Source organism: Anguilla anguilla, chromosome 10 (assembly GCF_013347855.1).
Source record: "Anguilla anguilla isolate fAngAng1 chromosome 10, fAngAng1.pri, whole genome shotgun sequence".
Taxonomy (NCBI): domain Eukaryota; kingdom Metazoa; phylum Chordata; class Actinopteri; order Anguilliformes; family Anguillidae; genus Anguilla; species Anguilla anguilla.
The window spans coordinates 41,639,710-41,666,296 of NC_049210.1; the positions used below are offsets into that span (position 1 = coordinate 41,639,710).

The 26,587-nt window shown below is 50.1% G+C and overlaps 1 protein-coding gene across 2 annotated transcripts in view; it reads left to right on the forward strand.

Moving 5' to 3' along the window:
• Positions 1 to 26,587, forward strand: part of ipo11 (importin 11) — a 110,718-nt gene that overhangs the window by 72,917 nt on the left and 11,214 nt on the right. The window contains exons 23-27 of one of the 2 annotated variants that reach the window (XM_035380252.1): positions 13,533 to 13,612; positions 14,114 to 14,194; positions 24,238 to 24,333; positions 24,831 to 24,944; positions 26,333 to 26,447. In XM_035380252.1, the coding sequence (XP_035236143.1) occupies positions 13,533 to 13,612; positions 14,114 to 14,194; positions 24,238 to 24,333; positions 24,831 to 24,944; positions 26,333 to 26,413 (452 nt within the window). In that variant the 3' untranslated portion in view covers positions 26,414 to 26,447. Of the gene's footprint in view, positions 1 to 13,532; positions 13,613 to 14,113; positions 14,195 to 24,237; positions 24,334 to 24,830; positions 24,945 to 26,332; positions 26,448 to 26,587 lie in introns of those variants that run through there. The other variant, XM_035380251.1, reaches the window with a different exon arrangement.

A 26,587-nucleotide genomic window follows, 5' to 3' on the forward strand; every position in this document is an offset into this window, starting at 1 on the left:
ACAACTTTTTGGGGGCACATAAAATCTGTTTTTCCCGCCCGTCTGCGAGGATTTAGGGCCGGTGTTTTATGCTTCGTTGTGATGTCTGGTGGGTGTCTTACGACGGTTTTGGGCCAATTCGGCGTCGTAATTGCACCGTTTATCCAAATCTCTGTTCAGAAGTGCGCAGCGTGAGCACGCCCCCATACCCCGTTCTGGCTTCTGCGTTTCCTGCGTTTCCGGTCACGTTTCTGGAAAAGATGGAAACAAAAGTTGTGGTTTTTTTTTTTCGACTCGACAACATTAAAAGATAACAGCCCCTTGGCTACGACCTCGTTGTGCGTGTTTGCGAGAGGAACGCAATTTCGGTTCGTCCTTCCTGAATGTTCCGTCAAGCCCGAACGCCCTCCCGCCGGCGTGGAATTCAAACATTTTAAATATTTAACTTGTTGCTTTGCTCTAATTGGCTCCGGTTATGTTTTATGTTCATTTCAGAGTTATTTACTTTTAATTTGAGAAGGGTGACTGTGTGTGAAAAAGGATCCTCTCCATAGGGTCCCCTCCCCCCTCTACTCCTCCCCCACCCGCACCCCCACCCCCACGCCGCGGCCATCGTGAGAAACAAGCCATTTAGCGATAAAATGATTTTTCGTAATGTCCCCTCGGCGTTCCCGTCCCTAATGGGGAGCCTGACACCCCCTTTTTTAATGAGCTGGTGGAGGTGCGGGATGGTCCTCGTTAGCCACGCGCTAACGAATTTCCCGCTATTAGCTCGTCGCGCCGCGGCGGCCCTAGCCGTCGCTTCGGTCCCTTCGCGCATAAATTAATTGGACAAATAGGCTTAAGGGGTTTGGCGCTCGTTCGGAATGTCTACCCTACGTCCGCTCTTCGTTAAAATTTGCGACCGCGTAATCGGGGTCGAACGACCGGACTCCGACGCTTCGACGCGCTCTCCTCGAGAGCGACGTTAGCGGTTTCGGCGCGGGCGTCGAGCGCGGACGACGGGGAGGGTCGAGGGTGACTCTCTGGGCTGCTGAAGGCTGTGCTTTCCCACGGCGGTGAGAGTTAAAATGCCGCCGGTCCGTTTTTACCGGCGGATAATTAGCGCTGATGAAATGGCCTGTGTAATGTCCTCCTTAGACCCGCCACTTCCTTTATGTCCCCCGCAGGGCACGCGTCTCTGCTTTTTAATCTCAAGAACCGTATATTCTACTCCTGCTGGAAGCCTCATTACGGAGGGACATTCGATAATGAAAAAAATAATGAAATAAAATAAATTAAAATTTTAGAAAGCATTTTTGCTGCAGCATGTTTTTGTCATCCAAGACACTTGTATGAAGTCAGAAATGAAAACCTTTTTTTTTTTTTTGTTGGGTCTCAGATGGATGTGTTGGGGAGAGTGAAGCTTTATGAAGCGGGTGGCATCTGTATGTCTCGTCCAGTGACTGGCTGATTTATGCACACTGAAGCCTTCTGATTGGATGATACAAACCGGGGCATATTTTAGCATGATTGCTCCGCCCTTCGCAAGCTTCATGTTGCCATAGTGATGGAGAGTGACAGTTGAATCATAGAAGTTCAAACCTCTCAATTCAAGCCAATGAACCTTTACCAACGATTGTGGTAAATTGCATTTCAGTTCAGCCAGTTCCTTGGATGAAAATAAAGTTTTCTGAGGGTTCAGTTCTGCCAGCACCTCCCTGTTTTTCTTTAGAACACAACCCCAAATGGAAAACAAGTTTTCGCAGTCACGTGAGAAGCAGATGGGAACAAAAGTCAGCTTATTAAGGAAAAATGGAACAATTTTATATGTTGAACTGAATATTTCAGCTTGAACTGAGAGCGTGAGCCCAGAGAGGAGCTGAGTCTCAGCACAGCTTGTGAGTTTGGCTGGTAGAACGTGTTCTGTAATTAAAAATACTAGGCTAAAAAAAAAAAAAAATAGGTTTCCCCGATGACTATAATTGGGCTGCCCTTTGACCGTGATAGTTTCACTGCTGCGTCAGGTTAAAGCGACGCCCCTCTGGTGCCCCTCTGCTGCCCCTCTTAGCTGTCCGGACCTCCCACTTAACCCACTTAGCCCACTTAGCTCTGAGTTCGAGCTTCCTCCATCGAGCCACAGAATCAGGCCTCCAAGATACGAAATGCAATAGAGGGAATGACTCCTTCCTGTCTATGCCCATAGGCGTTCTGAGCTCTAACACTTAGGCCCCGCTAGCTGTTTTTTTTAACCTGTGATTGTTGTGTGCGGTGTGCGTATTGTGAACGCCGCTTATGGAAGTTTTATTGTATTGATTTTTTAAATGTTGCACTCCGGGGCCGAGAAACCTTGTTGGGCCAATAAAGGTGCTTTATGCTGCGTCACCGTATCAACCAATCCCGTCGGTCGTAATCTTAGCACTGGGTTTAGCATACCGAGAGGTTTGTAAAAGCTATTATAGCCTTTTACTGCCGACAGGACCGCGATATTATCATAATTAAAATGGAATTAACTCGGTCCCTTGATGCTAAGTCCCTTTTGACCGAAACTGGCGCCGGTTATTTGCGCTATGAAAGCTCCACTGAGGACGATTCGTTTTCGCGCATTTATCAGATAATTAGACGAGTGTTATCGCTTGTCTGCTTGTTTTTTTTATTTTTATTCCTACTCGACGTTTCCGCCTCTCTGTCGCCAGAGTAGCTTCGGCGCGTTGCGTTTCCGAAAGGTCAGCGTGCCCCGACGTGGCGAGACGGCAGCAAGTTGCATGCTGGGAGATCACCTGGATCCCGGGAGCCGAGCTGTGTGTGTGTGTGTGTGTGTGTGTGTGTGTGTGTGCTGGTTTTTGTCCCCGCACGGTGTCAGGATCAATTAACACGCGTTTGAAAAATGTCTCCGCGGTTACTTCTTCTGAACAGCTTGCAGGCAGTGCTGGTTATGAATCAGGCGTTTATCCTTCTAAAAAGTGGCAGGATCGGGGATGCCTCCTCTTCCTCACGGTCCTGCTGTCGTCTGTTTGACCAGTGCTCTCATGAATATGGATGAAGGCCTTCTGCTCTGTTCTATTCTGTTCTATTCTGTTTTACAGAATTCTGTTCTGTTCTGTTCTATTCTATTTTACAGAATTCTGTTCTGTTCTATTCTATTCTTTTCTATTCTACTGGGTTCTGTGTTGCTGCATTCTGTTCTGTTCTCTTCTACTTCATTCTGCTGTGTTCTATTGTGTTCTACTCTTTTTCTGTTCTATTGTGTTCTATTCTGTTGTGTTCTATTTACATCTAATGGGTTCACAGCTCTACTGTTCATCAGAGGGTGCTGTTTGGGAGATTAGCAGGCTTGTATTGCGGAACTAAGTGTGCTCACTGTAGTTCTGTGACAGAGGAAACGACGAACTGCGCTCGCTCGACTTCAGATGTTCTGCTATTATCAAGCGGCCCAGGAGCCGGTCTCTAGATTCTCATCTCTCCCCTGGAATTTATTTATACATGTATTTATTTTCTACTACAGGCGCTTGCTTTTTTTGCCCCACTTTTATTCACACTGGATGAAAGCAGAAAGGCTAGCAGATGGAATCAGGGTACAGAGGGTGTCCGCTGGGAATGGAACCCCTGGACACACGGGGGGGGGGGGGGGGGGGGGGGGGGGGGGGGGGGGGGGGGGGGGGGGTTCTTATTTGGGATGAGAGTCGGCAGCCCTACGGACTGTGCCACGCGAGGCCCATCCTCCTCCCCCCATTTTTATCTTTTCATTGGGCTGCGCGGTCGTGTTCGTCAGCCCCAAAGCTGCCTCGCGTTCAGCTCCTCGGAATCCGTTCCGGAATCTTCTCCGGGCGCCGTTTTGGCCAGTTGCGCCTCGATTCCAGACCCTGAAGCCCGTCTCTGCATTGAACCTGTTCAGGGTCTGTGCTTTGGTTCGGGGTTAACACAGTTAACTTCCACTGGCGCTTTTACGATGCCGCATGTACACGTGCTGCTCTGGGAGCCTGATTGGCTAAGACCTTTAGCACACGCAAAACCAGTAACACGACCACTGATTGGCAAAAAGCAAATACCAGGACCAATCTTTGGTCATATTATTGGTTTTGCACTTGCTGAAAGGCCCTGGGAGTGTGGTTAGGCCGGTGTGTTGTCTCTTACTCGCGTAACTCTGATCAATGCTTTTCTGTTTTCCTACACCGGGGGTGTTCAGTCTCATCCTAATAAGGGCCAGTGTGTTGAGACCCAGTTCAACTCATCAACCAATGGTCTTCAATCGGGACCCTGATGAGTAGAATCGGGTGCTGTAGTGCTGGGCTAAGGCCAAAGCCTGCACCCGCACCTGCCCTTTTCGGATACGATGGGACGCCCCTGTCCCGCGCTGCGAGCTGCAGTGGTTAAGAGCATCTCCGGAATGAAAGGAACGTGCGCACTTCAGCCGCTGCCGAACGCGACGCTCGGGACGTCCACAGGGCGGGCGTTCAGGGCCGGCGGTGTGGTTTGGCGCGGGGGCTGCGTTTGTGTTCCTGACGTTCTCCCCGCGGCTGTTTGTGTCGCCGACTCTGCCGTGCTGCTCTTACCGCCGCTCAGTTCGCTCTGGATTTTTTTTTTTTTTAACTCCCGGTCTCTCTTGAATAGAGCGAACGCAGATCTGGTACGTCGATGCGTCTGTGAGCACCTGCGTAGACAGCCAACGTCAAGGCCCCCCCCCCCCCCCACTTCATCGTTGTAGGGTTCTCTGATCTCAAGTTTACATAGTCTTGGTTTTCTTGTTTTCTTTCCTTTGTTTCGCTGGAACTTTGCTGCAGACAGATTTGCTGCTGTAGCCTGAACTCGTTCTCATCTGTCTTTGAAAATTCTTTCCTCTTCACCTTTTTTTTTCCAATCCCTTTGTTCTGCAGGGTCTATTGGCATGGGGCCCTGACTACTTTGCGTGGATATGGCCTGACGCTGCACATGATTGTTGGGGGTGACTGGCTCTGCGTGTGATTGGTGGATGTCCCTGAATGCGCTGTCACTCACTGGTCTTGCTGGTCTCTGATTGGTGGTAGAGCCTGGAGCGATTGTGCTGCTCTGGTGATTTATCTGTTGATTGGGCACCGACCTTGGCCGATGTCTGGTCGAGTTGAGGACAGCTTGCAGCACCTTCTACTGCTACACACACACACACACACATTCTCTCTATCACACACATACACACTCTCACACACACACACACACACACACACACGCACGCAGCTACCCACACGCTGTCAGTCACATACCCCAGAATGCCTCAGGCCTGGTAACCCTGATTGGCCATCTCCCCAGCAACGGCAGGCCGGCAAAAACACGTCCCCGGGGTAGGGCACTCTGACAGCTCCCCCTGCTCTCTCTCATCACCCCCTGTGCCCCTCTTGTTGCCCCCACACCCTTAACCCCCCTAAGGGACTTTCCTCTCTTCACTGGCCCAGTAGAAATTCCCTCCTTTATCTATTGCAGTGTCTTATAGCACATAATAGCTATGGGAGATATGATGATTCTGTATCTTCACAATACAGTTTCAGCCATGGTACATTGTTTCAAACAACTCCCAGCGATCGTCCTTCAGTCTTTTCTGAAATCTACTCTGAGTTTGCCTGCGCACCGGCTGTGTTGGTGAGCCACGTCGCCTCCTTTGAAAAGCCTCTAATGCCGCCAGAGTTCTGAAACCGTGGAAACGGTCGCACAGGCCCCGCCGAAACGCTCCAGGTTCCCGTCTTTGACGTCGAGGGTGAAGAGGCCAAAAGCAGACACGAACACACACGCTCACACACACACACACGCACACACACACACACACACCGGGAGGAGTATGAAACCGTACTAGCATTATGAGGAGTGTGTGTTTGACCTTCTCTCCCGTACAGACAGTTAATGATGATAATCCCCACTGAGAGGAGATTTAATCTGCTCTCTGCTGCTCCGTCTTCATGAATATTTATCTCATCAGCAGTGCCGGACCACATCTCCAGGGCTCAACTCTTAAGTAACCACTTTTGTGCGTGCATTCGTGTGTGCACGTGTGATTGAAAGTGTGCTTCAACGTGTTTTATGCATATGTGTGTGTGTGTGTGCGCACGCGCATGTGTGTGTGTTTGTGTGTTACGTTTTCTCAAAAGAAAAGCAAGAAATATGTATCGTTGGGTACATTATCACTGAGGTGAGGGTTGAGGTGAGTTTCCCCCTTTCGCTGTAATGTTCGTTCCCAGTGTAAAGTTTTGTGGTGAGACCGTCATCTACATGAAAGGCGTTCAGGTAAAACCTGGCTACATTTGGTTGAAAAGTGAAAGTTTTCTAGCCAACTAGGAACTAGCTGAGCTATATCCGGTTAAAACCTGGTTTTAGTCTTCTTAAAATTGCGGTTAACCTAATCCATTTAAAACACGAAGACGTCCTGCAACCTAGATTTCCACCCCTCTAGACATTTAGATTCCTGCTTTGGCTCACTGGGTTTGAAAGAAAGGTGTTGTATAAATGCAGCCAATTAGTAAAAAGTGTTGGATATTTGTTATGAAAAGACAGAAAGAAGGCTGTTCCATTCCTGCTGTTTCCGTGGTTTCCACCGCTTCCTCCCCCTTCTGGACTTGCCCGCTGCACCCCGATAAACGGGGGGTGGAGTTCCTTAATGTCGTTACCTGCGCCTGTTTCGCATCCTGATTTAAATGGTCGCGCTTTGCCGAGCGGCGAAACGTGATGTTTTATGGATCCGTGTTCTTCCACGGGGACCGAGACGGTGGATGGAGCCTGCGGTTCGGAGGGGAAGCAACAACAAACAAACACGCGAATAAAAAAAGACAACCATTAGCATTAATCGCTCAGCGCGGGGCTTTTGGTTTTTGTTTTGATTTTATGAGCTTAAATAAACACTGGGAGCATCCATCTTGTTTAGTCCCATAATCGATAACATCCCATCCTTTTATAACCTGTCGGCTCGTTACTTACGTCCTGATTTTATTTCCCGTGGACCTGTCGATGCGGCCCTGTTGTGGAAGGCAGGTAACTGGAGTGGTTCGGTCGTTTGTAAAAATTAAAAAATAATAAACCACTCGGGCCCAAACGATCCACACGCGGCATGCAAATCGATCCCGACGTTTCACCAGGCCATGATTCAGACTGTAATATAAGATTTTTTTCTTTAAAAAAATAAATAAATAAATAAAATACATTTTAAAAAGAACATTTCCCTAGCCGTGGAGTGACGTATTTTTCGTTACGCTCGCTGAAGTTTAAATGCGTCCCCGCTAAGGGGAATTATTCACAAAAACAACCTGGGACATAATCAAATTTGCACTTGATTTAAAAAAACAAAAAATGACCGTTGGAGAGAAAGATGAAAGGAGCAAAGCGATGGAAGAGAAAGGCGTGGGGGGGGGGGTGGGGAGGATGTGGGGAGAGGGCATTTCCGCTTGTCAGAGCTGTTTTAATTCCTCTCAGATTTAAGGCTTATCTGTGCACCCGTTTCAACGTTTCCTCCCTGTTACAAAAAAAAAACAGGTGGAAAAGGAGAGATAAAAAAAGGGACAGGGTCCATCTGTTTCGTTCTCTGTGATTTATATCCTGCTAAAGACCGTTTGCTCCCCCCCCCCCCCCCCCCCCCCCCGGCGGTTACCTGGCAACAATAATCGCAGATGTCAGAAACTTTCGAAAGCGATTTTAATACCCTTGCATACGGCCAGCGTCAACCTGCCAGCCAGCACCAGAGAGGAGACAACACACAGTAACATTTGATGTGTACAAAAAAAAAGAAAGAAAGAAAGAAAACGTGGCTTCGGATCGGCTGTGGTGGAGGGAGCGGGACGCGGGTCTTATGTAACAGGGGTCTGCGCTCATGAGTGCGATTTCAGCGGCTGCGGCGGTGTTCTCCGGGGACTCCGGGGGAGGTGTGATTATGCCCAAATGTGTCCCGTGGCCTTTCTGGTCCTGTCTGTGGAGTGCGCCCAATCACTGGAGACGTTCGTGATTTCCAGGTCTTTCATACTCGGAGTTAGTTTTTTTTATTTTTTATTTTTTAAAAGTTACCTGGGTAAGGATTCCTTATGTATTATGTTGTGATTGTTTGAAGTCTGGTACATAAGAATTAATCCCCCGCCCCCCCACAATATTTAAAGGTTTCCGTAACAGTTTATTTTTAAATAAAGTTTCAGGCTCCACTGCAGCGGCAGTGATGGCGGTTTAGTGGCGGTACGGGATAATCTTTATTAGCCGCCGCGCCGCCATCTTCACGAGGCGATCGATCGGTCCCGCGTGCACCGGTGGCTGGACCTGTTTTTTATTTTCGATTTTTTTTGGGGGGGACTGCGGTGAAAAATGCTCGACTCGCCGGGGAACTCATCACGAGTCTGTGCAGTCGGCAGGTCTGATTGATGTTTCCCGCCGTTCGGGGGGGGAGGTAGGGGGGGAACGATCCTCGTAGGCCTGAATTCAAAAGAGCAGGAAAACTGGGCGGCTATCAGCGCCCAGCAGTCCGCGCAGCTTGGTCTCGGCGCGAAGTGAAATTTGCCCCGTTTCAAATAACATATAAATCATCTGTTTCCTAATGACAACAATTCTGTAATGTGTAATGCGCTTTTTATGAAGTCGTGACATGTCATTTAATCATTTTATGCACTTTCTTTAAAGGAAACTTTGCCGCTATCGGTTCTGTGGCCAAGGGAACTTGTTTCTGGGTGCAAGAGTACTGTTGTCCTGCATTATAAATGACTTTTGAATCATCTGTACACTTCGTAATTTATAAATAGTATAGTAGCATAGTGTGTTGTAGTTATTTGAATTATAGAGCTTTATTTGATCCTGAAACATGATGATATGATATTAATAGTGGATTGCACTGATATGAGATCTTTTGCTTTATGGTTAATGGTGGGGTGGGTGGGGCCCGGCAACCAGTCAGTGTCTGTGTTTGTCCCAAAGTGGCTCCTTAACTCGTTAACTGGTAAAGAGGCATGGTCTCTGCTAACACTAACACAGTGTTGGGAAAGCACTGTTTTTGCTGCCAAAGATGCAGGCTCTATGCTAAGGCTAACACAGCGTTGGGAAAGCACTGTTGTTGCTGGTAAACATGCAGGCTCTGTGCTAACGCTAACACTAACAGGGTTGGGAAAGCACTGTTGTTGCTGGTACAGATGTAGGCTCTGTGCTAACGCTAACACTAACAGGGTTGGGAAAGCACTGTCGTTGCTGGTAAAGATGCAGGCTCTGTGCTAACGCTAACACTAACAGGGTTGGGAAAGCACTGTCGTTGCTGGTAAAGATGCAGGCTCTGTGCTAACGCTAACACTAACAGGGTTGGGAAAGCACTGTCGTTGCTGGTAAAGATGCAGGCTCTGTGCTAACGCTAACAGGGTTGGGAAAGCACTGTTGTTGCTGGTAAAGATGCTAGGTCTGTGCTAACGCTAACAGGGTTGGGAAAGCACTGTCGTAGCTGGTAAAGATGCAGGCTCTGTGCTAACGCTAACGCAGGGTTGGGAAAGCACTGTCGCTGCTGGTAAAGATGCAGGCTCTGTGCTAACGCTAACAGGGTTGGGAAAGGGTTACTGATGAAGAGCCGCCGTCTGTGTCGCGCCACTAGAATGTTCCGACGCGGAGCACGCTGCATAAATATTCACAGCAGGGCGGGAAAGTCTGAGCTGTCTTTTCGCAGCAACAATAAAGAGGGACGTGACTGAGCTAAATGTCTTGTCGGTTGCGTTAGCCTTCCGCTCAGAGTGCCGGAGTGGAGAAGCGTAATGGCTGCATTATTGCATTTCGCAGGCGTGCTGTCCTGAGCCACTTACACAGCTTCCATTTTTATCCGTTTATGCGGCCGGATACTTCCTGAGAGCAAATCGGGTGAACGGCTGTGTCCCACCTGGGAATAAAACCCGCAACCTCCAGGTTGCGCGTGTAGTGGCCTAAACGTAACACCACACTGCCGCCACGCTGTTCCATCGTTCTGTTACAGAATTAAGTATGTGCGGAATCGCAGATGTCAGCATGTGGTAGTGTGTGAGCTCTGCGATGGAGGTAACAGCTCAAAGGCTAATGACGGTTCTTATTAGCCAATGAAAACCAGGCTTAGCGTGCGGCGTTTCAGGCCTTAGCCTGGCGTTAGCGCCTCCCTGTGCAGCCTCCCGCTGCAGCGCAGGTGAACGCAGTTTTTACCCTGTCGGGAATCAGTTTTGCGTCTGCAGCTGGAACCGCGTCGATCCAGACAGGCAGCTCGGCGAGGCCACAGGCCTCTGGTGGCAGCTGAGGATCGCGGCCTTAAAAACAACCCTGAAAAACACTGAATATGTTCTTGTTTTCTGAGCGGAAGAAGAAGCGGGGGATCGAGGGGGTGAAAGAGGGTGATATAACGTCGCTCCGTGTGCATGTTTCGGCTGTGGAGTGCCGTGCGAAAGCCCTGGTGCTTTCTGGAGAGGGCCTCTCGAGGAACGCCGGCGAAGACTCCCACCTCGAACCGAGAGCCGCGAGCTACGCTGATTAGCACCTCCAGCCCCCGCCGGCACGCCGCTCGAGGGCTCTCCTCCCGCAAAACGTCTCTCTCTCTCTCTCTCTCTCTCTCTCTCTCTGCTCCTCTCCTTCGCTCCCCTCCTCTCTCCGCTCCTCTCCTTCACTCCCCTCCTCTCTTCAGTCGAAATAAAATCCGTCTCTCTCTGAGAGCAGGCCTTTCAGAGCGTGCCTTTGTGCTCACGCGTTTCTGAGGGAAGGGGAAAGAGAGGGAAAAAGAGGAAAAGAGGGAGGGAAAGATGAAAAAGGAGAGGAGAGACGAGGCGCTGCGACGCCGCCCCGCGCTGAGAGACGCGCGTCGGAGCGTCGGACCGTTTGGAAACCCGTCGGATCGCATCGCGTTCCCCGGGCCTCCCGCCCTGTCGTCTTATGAGATCTGACGGCTTCGTTACCTTTCTGCCTGACCTGCGAGACGCGGGGGTGGAGGGGGGGGGGGGGGCTGGGGTGAGGGGCAGAGAGAAGCCGGGGCTGATGGGTTAAAGGCCAGGGGATGGTGGCTAAATTAATGCAGGTGGGGTGGGGGGGAGTGAACTTTGGGGTCAGACCCCCCACTGGGGCGGTGGGGGGGCAGAAGGAGAGAAGAAGGGGAAAGAATGTGTGCGTATGTGTATGTTTGCGTGTGTGTGCATCCTTGTGTGTGCGTGTGTGTGTGTGTGTGCGTGTGTGTGTGTGTGTGTGTGTGCGTGCGCTCCCTCCCTCCCTCCCTCCCTCCCTCAGGGTCCTGTTGAACAGAAGCCGCTCCTGTCGGCAGCCCTGCCGCTCCACATCAGTGTAAACGGAGAGAAATTCGGCCAAATCTGCTCTGCTCCTCGCGGTGATTCTCCGTCTTTTAGGCTGCAACCGCGCCTTTGTGACAGGGGTCACCTGACCCCGCCCTCCACCCCGTCCCCCGACGGGATCTCCTCCCAACGCTGTCGGCGCTTCGGCTGGGAAATCTGAGCCTTGCTTTCTGGGACAAGAGCAGTGTTCAACGTGCGATCAGAGCTGACAACTTGCAAATAAAATCAAACCTCTTCACTTCGCCGTTGTGGATACATCGGTCGTCACTCAGAATTAAAACAAAATCTGGTTATAAATTCTTTCTAGACGCTCGCTTGTCCAGCCCTGGCGTCTTGGTGACACTGGTTGTCAGTTTTTAAAAGCATCCATTTTAAACATGTCTTAACTCTGCTGTGTCTGTTTAACTGGAGGTTAAGTGCCTCAAATGACTAGTCAGACTTCAGATTTCAAAGAAATAATAATAGTTATACTGGACTGTGTTCGTGTCATGATCTTAAAGCGCTTTACAGCGAAGGAGAGATAAGCTTACTGTACCTCAGCCACCACCAGTGGTGATGTGTGGCGGCCATTTTGGAATATAATGCTCTGCTGATGTGGAGACGGAGGGATTAGAGATCTCTGAGCCTGCTGCTGCTCAGACTTTGGCGCTACCCATTCCCTGCACCCCGGGTTAATTATTCGCGCGGGACCCCGAGGTGCACGTTTTTTTTCGCCGCGTAGCCGTTGCGGGGCGGTTTCTCTCCGCCAAAAAAAAAGGCCGATTAAGAGCTTAATCGCGATGTAATCGTGTTCATCTCCGTGTTACCTCGGCAGCCCGCCGGCTCGCCGCCTGTGGGGAAGGCCCAGGCCTGCGATCGCACGCCGGCTTAAACGATAACCGCCAAAAAATGGCGCGCGTCCCGCATCCCCCAAACGTAATGAATCCGGAGTACGATAGCGTTTATATCACGGTTTCGGGGTTTGTTTTGTGTCTTTCTGCGGACGTTGCCTGCACGCGTTTGAATTAGTGCTACGGTTTCGGGTTAGCGAATTGACGTTTTAGCGCCTTATCGATGTGGCGTTTTCATTTTGCCGCCGCGTGAATGTCGCTCGCCGGGACCGTCGCCGCTTCCGCTGTTACGCACGCAACGCCGGTGGCCCTTATTTCGTCTGACGCCGTAAGTCCTGTCCGCGAAAATTTAATTTGATTTCGTCTCCGCCTCTCCTTCCGACACGCGGCAATCTGCCGAACAGACGGAAGCATTAATGAAATGTCACGGGGCGGCTTGTCGCGGCTCGCCCCGAGCCGAGCGGTCGTCTCCCGCGACCCTGCGGGGTTTCGGGAGCGCGTCGGAGGAGTCGAGTTAGCGCCGCGCGCGCGTCCGCGAGGGTCCTGCCGAATTTCCGAAACGTTCCGTTTTTTGGGCGTGCAGCGGGCGCGCTCTCACACGACGTGATTCTCAAATCAAGCCAGACCGCGGAGCTCTAGACCCAGACAGCCCGTGAAATCGGGGACGGGTCTGGGCCTATTGTGGGTTCTCGTCCCGGAATAAATTACTTTTTTTTTTTTTTGGAAACTGCCGACCGCTTTGCTTGCCGAGGCCTGAGTCACAGGGTTTAATTTGAGCCGCTCGCACCGCGCGCGTCGCTCTTTATATACGCCCGCTTCTGAAGGGTTCGTTTCGCGGCGTGCGCTGGAAGGGCGCAGAGAGGAAGCGCGGCACCCCGACTTAATCTACCGTTCGGCCCGGAATGCACTCTCTGGCTTTAACCGCCGGAAAACTTCTTCTTTTTTTTTTTTTCTCTTCTCCCCGCAGTGTGAGAAGTTCGTTAAGAACTTAATTATAATGTGATTTTGTTCACCTGGATGTCGTCGGTGTTAGAGAGTCGGGGTTTGTCACAGGGATGCTCACTGCAGCTGTGCCGGTACCAGACGGGTTTGCGTGTGTTAGCCGTCCAGTACCTCACACCTGCGCTTTGGCCCCCTCTGATCCTCTTGGTCCTCATTGGGTCAGTCTGGGTAAAGGGGCGGGGTCGGGGGGTCAAAGGCGGGGTTGTCCCAGGTAGCTTCTTATCAAAATATGAAAGCAGCCAACTTTGAACGGGAGTGTGAGGTCAGCCCCAGGGAGGCCGTTAATGTGAGGTGATCTTATAGCAGTATTGGCACCTCCAAGGCCTGATGGACAAACAGGGCCACCGGTTTGAGGTGTCAGGCTTTAGGCTCTTGTTCGCTGAGGCCTTTAGCTGGACCTGGCTGGGCTGCCTGCGTGAATGCGGCTTATTGAGTTTGTCCGTCACTGACTTTCTTCTTCTCTCCTCCTCTTCTCTTCCAGAACTGAGCTCTGAAAACCTCCGCACCTGCTTCCAGATCATCAACGCCTACACTTACCTGTCAGCCACCGAATTCCTACAGGTGAGACCACGAACAGTAGGTAAAGAGTGAGTTTTAGTAAGGAAATGCTCACTTCCGGAAGTGATGATTTGAAGATGGTGCATTCTGGGTAACGTAGTTTTGAGCGGAACTCCACAGCTTTGGTAACTCCAGGCCCTCAGGTCATGCCCTTTGGAACTGATGTTCTGCAGCAGTGAGCTGTATACTGTATGTGCTATAAATGTGCTATAAATGTTGTACCTGTGGTGCTAATGCACTGTGAATATTCTAGTCGTGTTATAAATATGCTGTGAATGTTGTAATTCTGTTGTATCCTCTAGGTGTAGATGCTGGCACTCCCTCTCAGTTCAGTCTCATTCTCTGACCCTTTTGATGTAGTGCAGAATTGACAGGAAACAGGCAACAAACAACAATTAATTACAGAGCTGAAGGGAGAGGTTTCTCCACTGCGCTCATGAGTCACAGCCCCTCTCTCTCTCTCTTTGTCTCTCTCTCTCTCTCTCTCTCTCTCTCTCTCTGTAGAACTATGCAGAGTCGCTGTGTCGCTCCTTCTGTGGCTTGCTGAAAGACATCACTACAGAGGGTCAGGTCCAAGTGCTGAAGGTAGGCAGGCGGCCACACAGTCTCTTGTGCTCTCTCACTCTCTCTCTCACACACACACCTGCACACTCACCCCCCACACACACACATACACACACACACACCTGTGCACTCACCCCGCGCAAACACACACACACACACGCTCTCTGTCTCTTTTTTTGTGTGAAGCAGAAGTGAATGAAACACTTTATCGATGTTTCAAAGCCAGGAGCTGAGAACTTTAAGTGATAGAACTTTCTGAAGTCCCATAGCAGCAATTAGGCAGAAATAAAAAAACATCAGTCAGAAGTCTGTAATTTTAAGCTCTTGGAGTGCTGCTGTGACTTATGCCCTGACCTTTTGCTGTTACTCCAGAAATACACCCTCTCCCCTCCCTCAAATTACCCAGAGTCCCCACTGCTGGTGTCACAATCTACGTTTCCAATCGCTGCTTGCCGCTTTGTCCTGTTTTTAGGAGTGATGATGGCGCTTTCTGTGTGTTCCTGGAGTCCTTGCGAGGGGGGGGGGGGTTTGAGGCACCATCTCCAGCACAGATCCACATCTGTTCCGTTATTCGAAATCCAGTCCATCCCTCCACCCCCCTCCTCTGCTGAGACGGGTTTGTTCTGAACGCACCCCCCCAGTCCCGCTGTGACTGACGGATGTGAAAATCGTTTGTACGGAACCGAGTTTCTCTGACCTGTTTGTAGAGTTTTGACTGAGTTTTTTTTTTCTTTTTTTTTAAAGACTAAATGTGGGGCATACGAATGAATGTGATCTCTGATCGTCCTTCTTTCGCTGAGCCCTCGTGGGTCTGGATTCATGTTGTTTATTTTTGGGCTAAGTTATTTATTTTTTTTATTTTTGTCATTTGTTTGGAGCAGCAGGGAGCGCTGGCGGCTTATCGTTAGCGTTAGCGGTAGCATTAACGCTTCGGGTTTGGCGGGCGGCCTGCTCCGATGGGGGCGCGAGCGGCGCCTGTCCCAACGACGCACGGGCCTCAGCTCAAGACCAGAGGGGTCCGGCTGCGGGTGTCAGAGGCGGATTCGAGAACTTAAGAGAGGCCGCGGTGGCAGCCTCCGCAGAGGCGATTAAACCATAAACCCTGACTTCCTTTATCGATGTTTAAACAGGAAGTGCTCCCAGAACGCTGTCCCTGAGGCGCGGGGCGTGTTATTTCGTTTTCGTGCGAGCTGTCTGACACCGCGGAGGTCGAGGCGGCCGCTTGGGGGGTGGGGGGGGGTGAGGGGTTCGCGCCCTGAAGTGTGACTGGTCCCCGCCAGCGGACTCAGAACAGAGAGCGGAGGGGGGCGGGGGTGGGGGGGGGCTGCCGGTGGGGATTGTGTCGCTCCTCTCTCCTCTGTCTTTGTAATTAGAGTTTATTGAGGTGTCAGAGGCGGGGTCGGAGACACTGCGTTTGCCGCGACACTTAAGGAGTTTAAAGTTGCTTCGGTGATTTTGTACTTTTTCCGATCGATTTTCTGTCGCATTGATGCTTTGAAATAGCCTTGCGGTATTTAAAAAAAGCAGCTTGTGTGTACCTCTGTCCCAAGAAACTGCACCAACACCAATATTATCTTTTATTCCTAGCGGTTCAGTGGGAAAGGATGTACCCCTGAGCCAGGCTGGTTCCAGCTCTACAGTGGGAAAGGGTATCTAGTTTTTAGATCATTTGAGAAACAGACGATATCTTTTGTGTGGCCACAGGAACATGTTTGTTTTCTCTCTTTGCCCTTCTCCCCGCTGTTCGCTTCGCAAACACGACAGGAAACATCCTTGGGGAAATTCCTCCACGTTTCAGGTCTTATCTTTGTAAAAGTCCTGGGGTGTCCCGGAGAGCTTTCTCTGCTTTGAAAGTTCTGTGATGTCATTACTTCCCAGAGGAGACACAGGGCAACATACTGGGAGTCACAAACCCTACGTGGGGTTTGTGACTCCCGAATAAAGATCCATTCCTTTTAAATTTGAATGCAATCTGGGACATTTCATTGAAATCACCGCTGATTGAAAAGCTTCATGTCTGAATAGATCAGTGGTTGTTTAGGCCTGCTAACTGAAATCTAAATGTTTTTTAGAGCGGTTCCAGTTTCAAGCGGAAACCAAGATGGTGCTATTTGGTTTTATTGCATGGAAAATACTTTGCTACTGGCGGGGTTTTAACAAATACTTGTCTACAGATATCACCTCGTTTGTTAAGGAACAGAAGTAAACCTAAATTCTTTTTCTGGGGCCAGCCTGGTTCCAGCTGTACAGTGTGAAAGGGGTGTAACGAGCCAGCAATGCTGGCATTGTAGTCTCAGTCTCATTTGGGTAAATTAACTTAGAAGCTTTCACCATTAAACTATCTTTAAAATGTTCTGTGAAAATGTACCCAGTGGACTGAAAAGGGGGAGCTCGATCTTTGGATCTTTTAATGAAATTAAACATTTAATCCAGAAATATCTGAAATGTGATTGCAGGCTAAGCCTCGGTGCCATTATCGCAGTTCTTAGCAGGAAAACTTGATGTGAAACTTAAGAGACTCGGAAATGTAAGACTTAATTTAGTGATTCCATGTAAGTGGTCGTTGCGTCAATCAAGTTGAGATTTCATTGTAGTTTTTTTTTATTACCTCTTTAGTTGTGGGTTTCTTTATTTTTTAAAAGCAGATTGAAACCTCTCTGCCTTTTACTTATCAGTGTTCATTGTATTAGGAAAGGAAATTTTTTCTGTTTCTTAAAAAAAAAAAGAAAAAAGAAATCAATTCACCACAGGAGACAGGCACTCTAAACAGGAATATAATTCTCAGATCCTACCAGGTGAGTATTTGTTCAGCCATTGTATTTATTTTGATCTTTCATTTCCCTATTATTTTATTTTCAAAGCGCTTAAAAGAAAAGTAGAAAGGCGGTCATACGGACCATTTTACTCTAAAATGTTTTCTCAAACAGGACGGCCATTCGCACATTATAAACCCGCTGCAGTCTTTTTGTTTTTTTTTGGGGTGTCACCTTTTGTGAATTTGAATTTCAGAGACGACCCCCCCCTAACCCTGAAGCCGTTACAGGATCAAGGCGTTTGAGCCCTACATGCACGCAGAATCGCTCTCTTCTCTTTCAAACTGACAGACAGACACAGGAACGCGCACTTTTGCCCCGAGGAGAAGGGATGTTGCGTAATGTTAATCACTCAGCCAGTCCGTGTGAATTAATCGGTCGTTGTTTTTGTACGGCAGCGCGTGCGGCGTCGTAGACGGGAAGCCGCACACTGCCTCACGGTGTGGGGGAGTCTCCCCGGGGGAATTAGAAGACAGAAGATGGCTGAGAACCCTAGCTGAGCTGGTTTGAGAAAAATCTGTAAGATCGCCCCCTCGAAAGGAGATGGAGCTGAACCAATCACATTACAGGCATTTAGCAGACGCACTTATCCAGAGCGACTTACTCAACTTTTACGTAACATTTACATTGTATCCATTTATATACAGCTGGATATACACTGAAGCAGTGCAAGTGAAGTAACTTGCTCAAGGGTACATCAGTGTCCTACCCGGGAATCGAACCTGTGGCCTTTTTGGGTTACAAGACCAGACCCGTTATACCACATTGCCGCCCACCCCCCCTTGAGCTGCTCGGGAAAGGCGGTTTTCGGAGTCGCTCCCCCCCCCCCCCACCGTCGCCACCTCCAGTTTCACGCGCCAACGTTTCTTTTTTTCCCCGGAAAAACAGACGTCGCTCGAGGAGGCTATTTGGGCGCGAGCCGCCGCTCACGTTTCCTTCGACGCGTCCCCCGGGCGCCCACCGCTCCGTTTTCGCGAAGTTCTGTCTGACCGCCTCCTCCTTGGCGGTAGTTGCCGCCAACCCTTCGAGTGCCTTCGCCCGCGAGGCGATCAGACGGAGGAGTGCAGACAGGTCTCTCTCTCTCTCTCTTTAATCGCTGCCCTGCTTTAGCGGTCCAGGCCGAGCAGACTTCGGCCCCCGTGACTCACCCGCTACGGGGAGGGCGAATTTGATTAGAATTTTTTTTTTGAAGGTGCTTAAAAAAAAAATGTAATGATAAATAAATATGAGAAGAGGAACGCCCCCCCGAGTCGTGCCTGTTGTGCTTGGGGGCGGCCAGGTGAAGGAACGGCCCTGAAGGATGAGCCTTGTCAGGACCGAGAACGCTCGTTAAAGTGGTTTTAATTTCGTAGCAGTCACTGCCCCACCCCCACCCCCCCACACTGAGCGATCTGCCTTTTGGAGGGCCTGTCCGCCTCCATATCCACAGCCCAACCTACCTCTTCAACAACCGTGGAAGCCGTCCGCCCCAAACGAAATACTGGCTGAAGAAATACTTTTTATTGGGTCATTTCTCTAAGTGTTCGTGTCTCTCTACCCCTGGAGGGGGCAGATGGGGTGAGAAGGGGCTGGTGGTGAAGGGGTTCCCTCTGATTTAAGGGGAGCAGTCCAGTATCATTCTGGATGCAGCAGTTCGGCGATCCTGGGAAACAACTCCGGGCGAAATGAAGCGAAGGGCCCTATTTCTCTTCTGTTCTTTCCGGATACGGCGCAGCCACGCGCTGCCCTGAATAGATTTTTGAATAATCTGTTTACCCGTTTAACAGATGTGTCTAATTTAAACGCGCTCTGGGACCTGTCCTTTTGATGAACATGTTTCGGAAGGTAACCCCGCCTGTTGTTCACAGGACGCCTCCGCTGTCCCAGAGCAGTTCGAGCTGGGACACAGAGCCTTGGAGGGGTTGTGGATGGCACCGTCGCTCCGGAAGCTGACATGATTTTGGGGTCCTTGTGGGTTTGGTTTGGGGGCCTCCTTCAGCTCCTGTTTTGTCTCCTAATGGTTTAATTAAAATTGTTAATTGGGGCACTTGCCGCACCTGGTGGACGTATTTCTTTCTGGTTGCGCATTAACTAAATGCTCCAGGCGGATTTGGGTGATGCATGGAACTGTGTGTTACCTCGTTTATTTGTCCAATCGGCTTCTGCTTAACGCATTTACTCACGGTTTGCTGACAAAGCAAAAAAAAATAAAGTTGCAGGCTCCTGTTTTTCTTTTGTTTAAATACGCGCCTTTAATCAGTACCTTGTTCGGGTGGGTTCCCTGCTTTCTTCCACAGCTAATGCTGACTGTCATCGGCTTTTAATTGAGTCAGTTTTTGTGGGTGTGTTCTGATTCAGTTCCCCTGTGAATGATTGTCATTTTTGAAACGGCTGTCTACACACCTGGATGTGAACCTGTAGTTCCTATTATGAGGAGAGAGGCCCAGCACACTGACCACAGTGTCCCTTGTCATGTGATACTGGAGAAGCTCAACACACTGACCATAGTTTCCCTTGTCATGTGACGCTGGAGAAGCTCAGCACACTCACCACATGAGTCCCTTGTCACATGATAGGGGACAGAATGTGTCCTTGCACCCTGTAATATTGGAAAACGTACGTTTTTTAAAAATGATTATTCCTTTCCACCTGTGGCACCCGGAATGTGAGACACCCCCAGGAGGTTTGTACGCATGCGCCATTTGTTCTTGGCTGTAATTTATTTCCGTTGACAGACTCCAATTTCATAGGAGCTGTCACTTCAAGGCTGCTGTAGAGGGACAGGGGATTCGTTTGCGTCACGGGCGATGGACGGACAGCAAGAGCTTTTCTAAAAAAACGACACCCGCCAACTCCTCCCCCCGCGAGGCAGACCTGATATTTAAGGATGCTCGGCCTGTCTTGGATAAATGTTTTTCCTTGGAACCTGAGGAAGCTCTGATTTGACAAATGTCTACGCCGGAGTTCCTCCTTAAGCATTTGCGCACATCCATCAGAGGCGTAAACATGAAAGTAGAGCCGGGGGGGGTGGGTTAGGGGGCTGGCTACAACCTGGTTGTGTGTCGGCAGGGAGGTGTGGCAATGGCCTTCTGATGTCGGTTCCCTGAAGCCGTTCTGGGTACTTAGCCCTAGCGCACAATGGCTGTGCCCCGTCCAGGAATCAAACCTGCAACCTCTGATGCTGTAAAGCCCTGTTCCGTGATTATTACACCGCATTGTAATATAATAATATCGCCTTCCTGCCCTCAAGCCGTGGAGGTAATTTCGTTGCTGCAGCTGCAGTGTTTTTGAATGCAGTTTTCTCCTTCAGAGTGTGGGTGATGCTAATTTGTTTAATCTACAATCTCCCCTGGAACACTTGGGCTGCGGGGATTTGTTTTCTCTTTGTTTACAAATGGCTGCCCTGTTCTTCTCCTGTTGGCAGTCACTGTGTCACTGTGTATTTTCGTAAAATTTTAATAAGGCCTTGTGAGTAACTGCTCTTATGAGCTTCAAATTTTGCATTCTGTGGGGAGGGGAGATGGAGGGGGGGAAACAGGAGGAGGAGGAAGGAAGGGGAGAATGAAAGGAAGGATGAGATGGGAGAGTGTGTGTGTGTGTGATAGAGAGAGAGAGAGAATGAGAGAGCAAGGGCTAGATGGAGGGAAGAAGAGAGAAAGTATATGAGAGGGATAGTGAGAGAAAAAGAGAGAGTGATGAAATGGGGAGCTGAAGAAGGAGAGGGTGTGGGAGGGAGGAAGAGAGGCTGAAATATGGACAGAGAGAGAGGGAGTGAGAGGGTGCAGGACACAGAGAGAGAGAGAGAGGGTGAGGGACAGAGATAGAGAGAGAGGGTAGGAATGAGAGGGTGAGGGACAGAGATCGAGAGAGAGAGAAGGTAGGAGTGAGAGGGTAGGGAATAGAGAGATATTGAGAGAGAGGGGGGTGGAGGGAGGGAGGTAGGGAGTGAGAGGGTGTGGGACAGAGAGAGAGGGAGGGAGGGAGAGAGAGGGTGGAGTGAGAGGATGAGGGACAGAGCGAGAGAGAGAGGGAGGGAAGGAGGGAGGGGAGAGAGGGGGGAGTGGAGGGGGGAGTGAGAGGATGAGGGACAGAGTGTGCTCTTTTGGGAATGTGCTCCGTGACCAGAATTTAAATAGTGTCCCTGAGAGCGTCAGCGGAGCGTCGAGGGCGAACCCTCCTCCGGTCCAGCGCCTCAGCTCGCCGCGAACCCCGCGAACCCCGCGGCGTTTCCGTCCCACGATGCATCAGTCGATGAAGCTTACATTCCATACTTTTATGTATTCATATTTTACGCAGTCCGCTGCTCTTGCTGGATATCCCAGAATCCCCTACAGGGTGTCGTGCAGCTGTGGCGTCCAAAAAGTGGCAAATCGTGAAAATTTCACTCCTGCTGCTGACGCCAAAACTCTGATTCTTCTTTCTTTCGCTCGTTCTCTTTTTTGTCACTCAAAAATTGTGCTGCGGTTCTGCAGTGGGGGGGGGGGCCTGGTTTGGTGGGGCCCAATGTGAGATCTTTTCACAGGGGCCCAAATTCCCCGGCCGGTGTCCCTGCCCCCCCCCCCCCCCCCCCCCCCCCCCACCCCCAGACTTCAATATTGACCCGGATTGCTTTACTGGCACGACAGGAGAAATCTTATACTGCCCCACAGCACAGATGAATTTACAGACAGCGTAAAAAACAAAGTTATTCCCTAGCAATACTGTCGAAAATAAGACAAATTTATGAATTTGTGTGGAGTCTCTTGCTGTCCCTCCAGTTTGTGGCATGAGGTCACATATTGTACTGCCAATGCCATGTAGTAATTCTCCCTTCCCAAAATGGGTTGTTCTTTTACTTTCTCTCCCTCATTCACTCTTGTTCTTTCTCATTCTTCCTCTCTTTTCTTCTTTCCTTCCTTCTTACTGCCGACTTCTATTTCCACTCTTAATTAATAAGCAGACGTTTTCGTGTCAATTTTTCCTCTTTAAAGCCCCTGCCTGAGACACTACAAAAGTACACTCTGTCTCCCTGCAGTCATCAGCGAACAGAAGAAATCGGGAGGGGGGAAAAAAAAGAGCATTTCATGAAATGTATGCCTGATATAAAATAGCATGTCGGAGAAGAGCACAGGGGCGTTCTGTGTGCTATAAATGCCTTGTAATTCATTGGCCAATAAAACTGGCTCGGAACCCCCCTGTGACTGGACGTTAACGTCGCGCTGGCGAACGCTGACTCAGTCTGGCCCGTAATGATCCTCCTGCTCTCGTCATAAAAGAGTAGGAGGTCTCCCCAGGGCTTCCCTCCGGTCCGCCATTCTGGATCGTCCTGTTGCCCGTTCGACCCATGGTTTTAATTGGCTGAATAAATCCCTCCCCTCTCTCCGACCCGCCTCGCCTCGGCCCGATGCTGTAGGAAGTGTTCTGGCACGGGACGGCGGCTGCTTTTGCCACGCTCGGCGCTCCAAGCACATGCTTCGCGCCCAGGTGGGTTGGTGCATATGCCGTTTTTCGGAGTGCCATTTTTTATTTTTTTTTATTTTTTTTACTGTATCTGTTCAGGTTCAGCTCCCCTCTTCAAATACAGGGATTTGAACCAGCAACCTCCTCTTGCGATCTCGGTTGCCTGACCTTTCTTTGTTCCGCAAACGTATGGCACGCAAGGCTGTTGATAACAGCTTTGAGTGGCTGCGTTCGTAACTATGTCAACAAACTCCGTAATTAATAATTCATTAAACCGTGTAATTAATGCTTAATTGCTGGCGGCGGCCAGAGAATGCTTTTAATCTTTCTTATCTCGGAGCGACATGATCCGTGTGGCATACTCCTCTTTTATTGCAGTTGTTTATTTGCATTTTACATGGCCAGACTATTATTGTGGGCGGCTGAAGAATTATTATTTCATGTCCTGATTCTCCCCGATGCTCTTTCGCACTTTTAAGAAGCGAGGGATGGGAAAAGAAAGGAGAAAAAGAGGCACTCCAGCAGGTGATTAATCCTTAAGAAGGTCATGACTCCCTGTTTCAGATGGAATGGAGCTCGGGTGTAATGAACCAAGTATCCTCTTATTTTTGCATGCTCTCCTCTCCCCCCCCCCTCTCTGTTTTTTCACTCCCTATCGCTCTCTCTCTCTCTCTTTCTTTCTCTCGCTCTAAATTTTTTCCCCTCCTTATCTCTCTGTCTCTCTCTCTCTCTCTCCTATTTTCTTCGTGTCTGTATCGCTCCTTGCTAATCACCCGGAGGATTAATTAGCCGTTTGAGCCCAAAACGCCCACAGTCAGGCAGCTTAAGCTCCAAGGATCCCCCCCCCCCCCACCCTACCACCCTACCACCCTACCACCCCCCCCCCCCCCCCCACGCCCCCGCCCATTGTCCAGTCTCCAGCACACAGAAACTCAGCCAGTTGCCCACTCCTTCTGCTTTAATCTGCGATAAAGGACCTCAAAAGCCGTCTCAGAATTTGAATAAAAGCCTCCAAATATTTTCCAAAAAAAAAAAAAAAGAAACGAGAGTAAAAAAGACCTGCTGTCTTTTTGTGACTGAAGTGAGGTTTCATCTGGCTTTTTTTTAAAAAGCGTATGATCTCCTTTTTGTCAGAGGGTTTAGTGTGAGCCTTCCTGCCGCGGACGTGCCCCGTTCTGGCGGCTGTGATGTCATCGCGCATTTCCATTGAGCCACAGTGGGGAAAAAAAACTGTTTAATGCAGCAAAATGCCCGTTTAATGTTAATGAAAGACGTTTCACACTTTACCTGTGTGTGTGTGCAACATATAACAATGTGTCCGACAAATTCCTAAATGCGGTTGTGTCCAACTTTGAAAGAACTTACTGCTTTAAAGGAATTGTATGTTTTGTGTGTGTGTGTGTGTGTGTGTGTGTGTGTGTCTCCAATCACAGCTATGAGACAGTTTCACATCTCTCTCTCTCTGCAAGTGTCTCAGAGGCAAGTCTTAGGCATATGGTTTCTGAACCTCGTTCAACGTGTGTGCTAGTTTACAGCCATAGTTAATGAATTACACTCTTCTCTCTCTCACTCTCTCTCTCCCCTCCCCTCTCTCTACCCCCTTCTCTCTCCCCCTTCCTCCCTCCCTCCCTCCCTCTCTCCCTGTCTCTCTCTCTCTCTCCCCCCCCTCTTCCCCCTCTCTCTCTCTCTCCCTCCCTCTCTCCCTCTCTCTCTCTCTCTCTCCCCCCTCCCCCCCCTCCCTCTTCCCCCCCTCTCTCTCTCTCTCTCTCCCCCCTCCCCCCCCTCCCTCTTCCCCCCCTCTCTCTCTCTCTCCCTCTCTCCCCCCTCTCTCAGGTAGTTGAAATAGCCATAAAGGTGAGCCCCGTTTTGGGCTCCCACATGTTCCAGCCCCTCCTGCCTGTGGTGCTGCGGGGGATCGTGGACGGGGAGGTGAGTTCCCCCGAGACAGGGGCGCGCGGTCAGAATGCCAGAGGCGCGCACGTGCACGGACCACCCGAAAGGGCACGAGCAACGTCAGTCAGTCAATCAATCAACCGGACCGCCTGTCAGCCTGTCAACCTGTCAATCATCAGGTTGTCACGGGGATTTCGATCTCCAGGAAAATAAATAAAAAAAAAAAAAGCAAGTTTGCCTGGAAACTGATCTAAACTAAATTCCACTCTGCTGAGTTTGCAGAAATCTGCAGACAAAGCAGCTTTCGTTTATAACTTCATTGTTTTTATTTTTATTATTATTGTTGGTCGTAATATGGGGCTCATGCCCAGTCTGTCCCCAGCTCTCCCATTTTGTGTTTTCAGGGAAAGTGTCTCTGTGTAAAACGCTCTTGTACTTGCTAATAAACTGTAATGGGGTTGTGTTATGGTTATTGTGTTGTTGCTGTAATGTGCGCTGAGCGCCCTTTTTGTGTGTGCGGGCCGGGCCCACAGAGGTATCCCGTGGTGATGTCCACCTACCTGGGCGTGACGGGGCGGGTCCTGCTGCAGAACTCCGGATTCTTCTTCTCCCTCCTCGCCCAGATGGCTGCGGACCTGCAGCAGGAGGTGAGGAGCCTCGAGGCCCAGTCCGTATGTCTGTCAGTGTCTGTCTGTCTGTCCCTCTGCCTGCCTGTCTGTCTGTCTGTCTGTCTGCCTGTATGTCTGTCTGTCTGTCTGTCAGCCTGTATGTCTGTCTGTCTGTCTGCATGTCAGCCTGTATGTCTGTCTGTCTGTCTGTCTGTATGTCTGTCTGTCTCTGTCTGTCTGTATGTCTGTCCATCTGTCTCTCTGTTTGTCTGTCTGGCTGTCTGTCTGTCCCTCTGCCTACGTGTCTGTCTGTCTGTCTCTGTCTGTCTGTATGTCTGTCCATCTGTCTCTCTGTCTGTCTGGCTGTCTGTCTGTCTGTATGTCTGTCCATCTGTCTCTCTGTTTGTCTGTCTGGCTGTCTGTCCTCATTCCTTTTCCACAGCACCTTCCATTTGTGATTTCCTGTTTATGGAACCTTATTGAAGCCCAGACCCCAGGTCTGTTTAAAAATCTGAATTGTGCTCATAATTCAGAATGATTTTCCCCTTTTGTGTTTCAGTTCATATGTCAAAAAAAGTAATGATTTATATAAATACACACACACACAGGCACATTTGTAAATATAATATATTCAAAGTTAAATTTGAAGAGGCTTCTTGGGATTCATCCACCCAGTTTTCATACGTATCTGCATAAATAAATATTTACGGTGTGAGGCATCGTATTTACGTTCACATTCTGCAGGAAACGAGACCAGAACAGAACATCGGACCGACTCGGTGATGTAATTTCTGCGTGCGTAGCCGGCTGTGTAACCGGATCAGAGCGCCTCCGAGCGCCCCTCTGTGTAAAAAGCCACTTTGCGGCGTCTCGTTTGCGTGTGTTAGAAGGTTCCGGAACGGCGGGCGGCGGCTTGCGTCTCGCTGTCCGCCCCGGCGTGTCGGTCACGGGGACGGGGGGACGCGCGAGCGTCGAACCCGAATGACCCGAAGCGGGGCGGGGTGGGGTTTTAATTCCGCGGGAGTGCCTGGCTGGAAGGCCGGAGAGGGAGGAGCCCATTTTGTGTGTGAGAGAGAGAGAGAGAGAGAGAGAGCGGGGGAGGGAGGGAGAGAGAGAGAGAGAGAGAGAGCAGGGGAGGGAGGGAGAGAGGGAGGGAGGGAGAGAAAGAGGATGGGTGGGAAAAATGAGCAATAAAAAACAGGGAGAGAGAAAGAGAAAGAGAGAGGAGTTTTTCGTGTAGGTGAAATCACTTTCCAGGTTTTTTTTTTTTTTCTGCTGTTGCTGACTGCAGGTGGGCGGGGTTTGTTTGTGACAGGCAGACCAGCTCCTGGGCATGCTGATTGAGATGTGGGCGGGGTTTGTTTGTGACAGGCAGACCAGCTCCTGGGCAGCCTGATTGAGATGCGGGTGGGGTTTGTTTGTGACAGGCAGACCAGCTCCTGGGCAGCCTGATTGAGATGTGGGCGGGGTTTGTTTGTGACAGGCAGACCAGCTCCTGGGCATGCTGATTGAGATGTGGGCGGGGTTTGTTTGTGACAGGCAGATCAGCTCCTGGGCATTCTGACGGCAGGTGGGCGGGGTTTGTTTGTGACAGGCAGATCAGCTCCTGGGCAGCCTGGTTGAGATGTGGGCGGGGTTTGTTTGTGACAGGCAGACCAGCTCCTGGGCAGCCTGATTGAGAT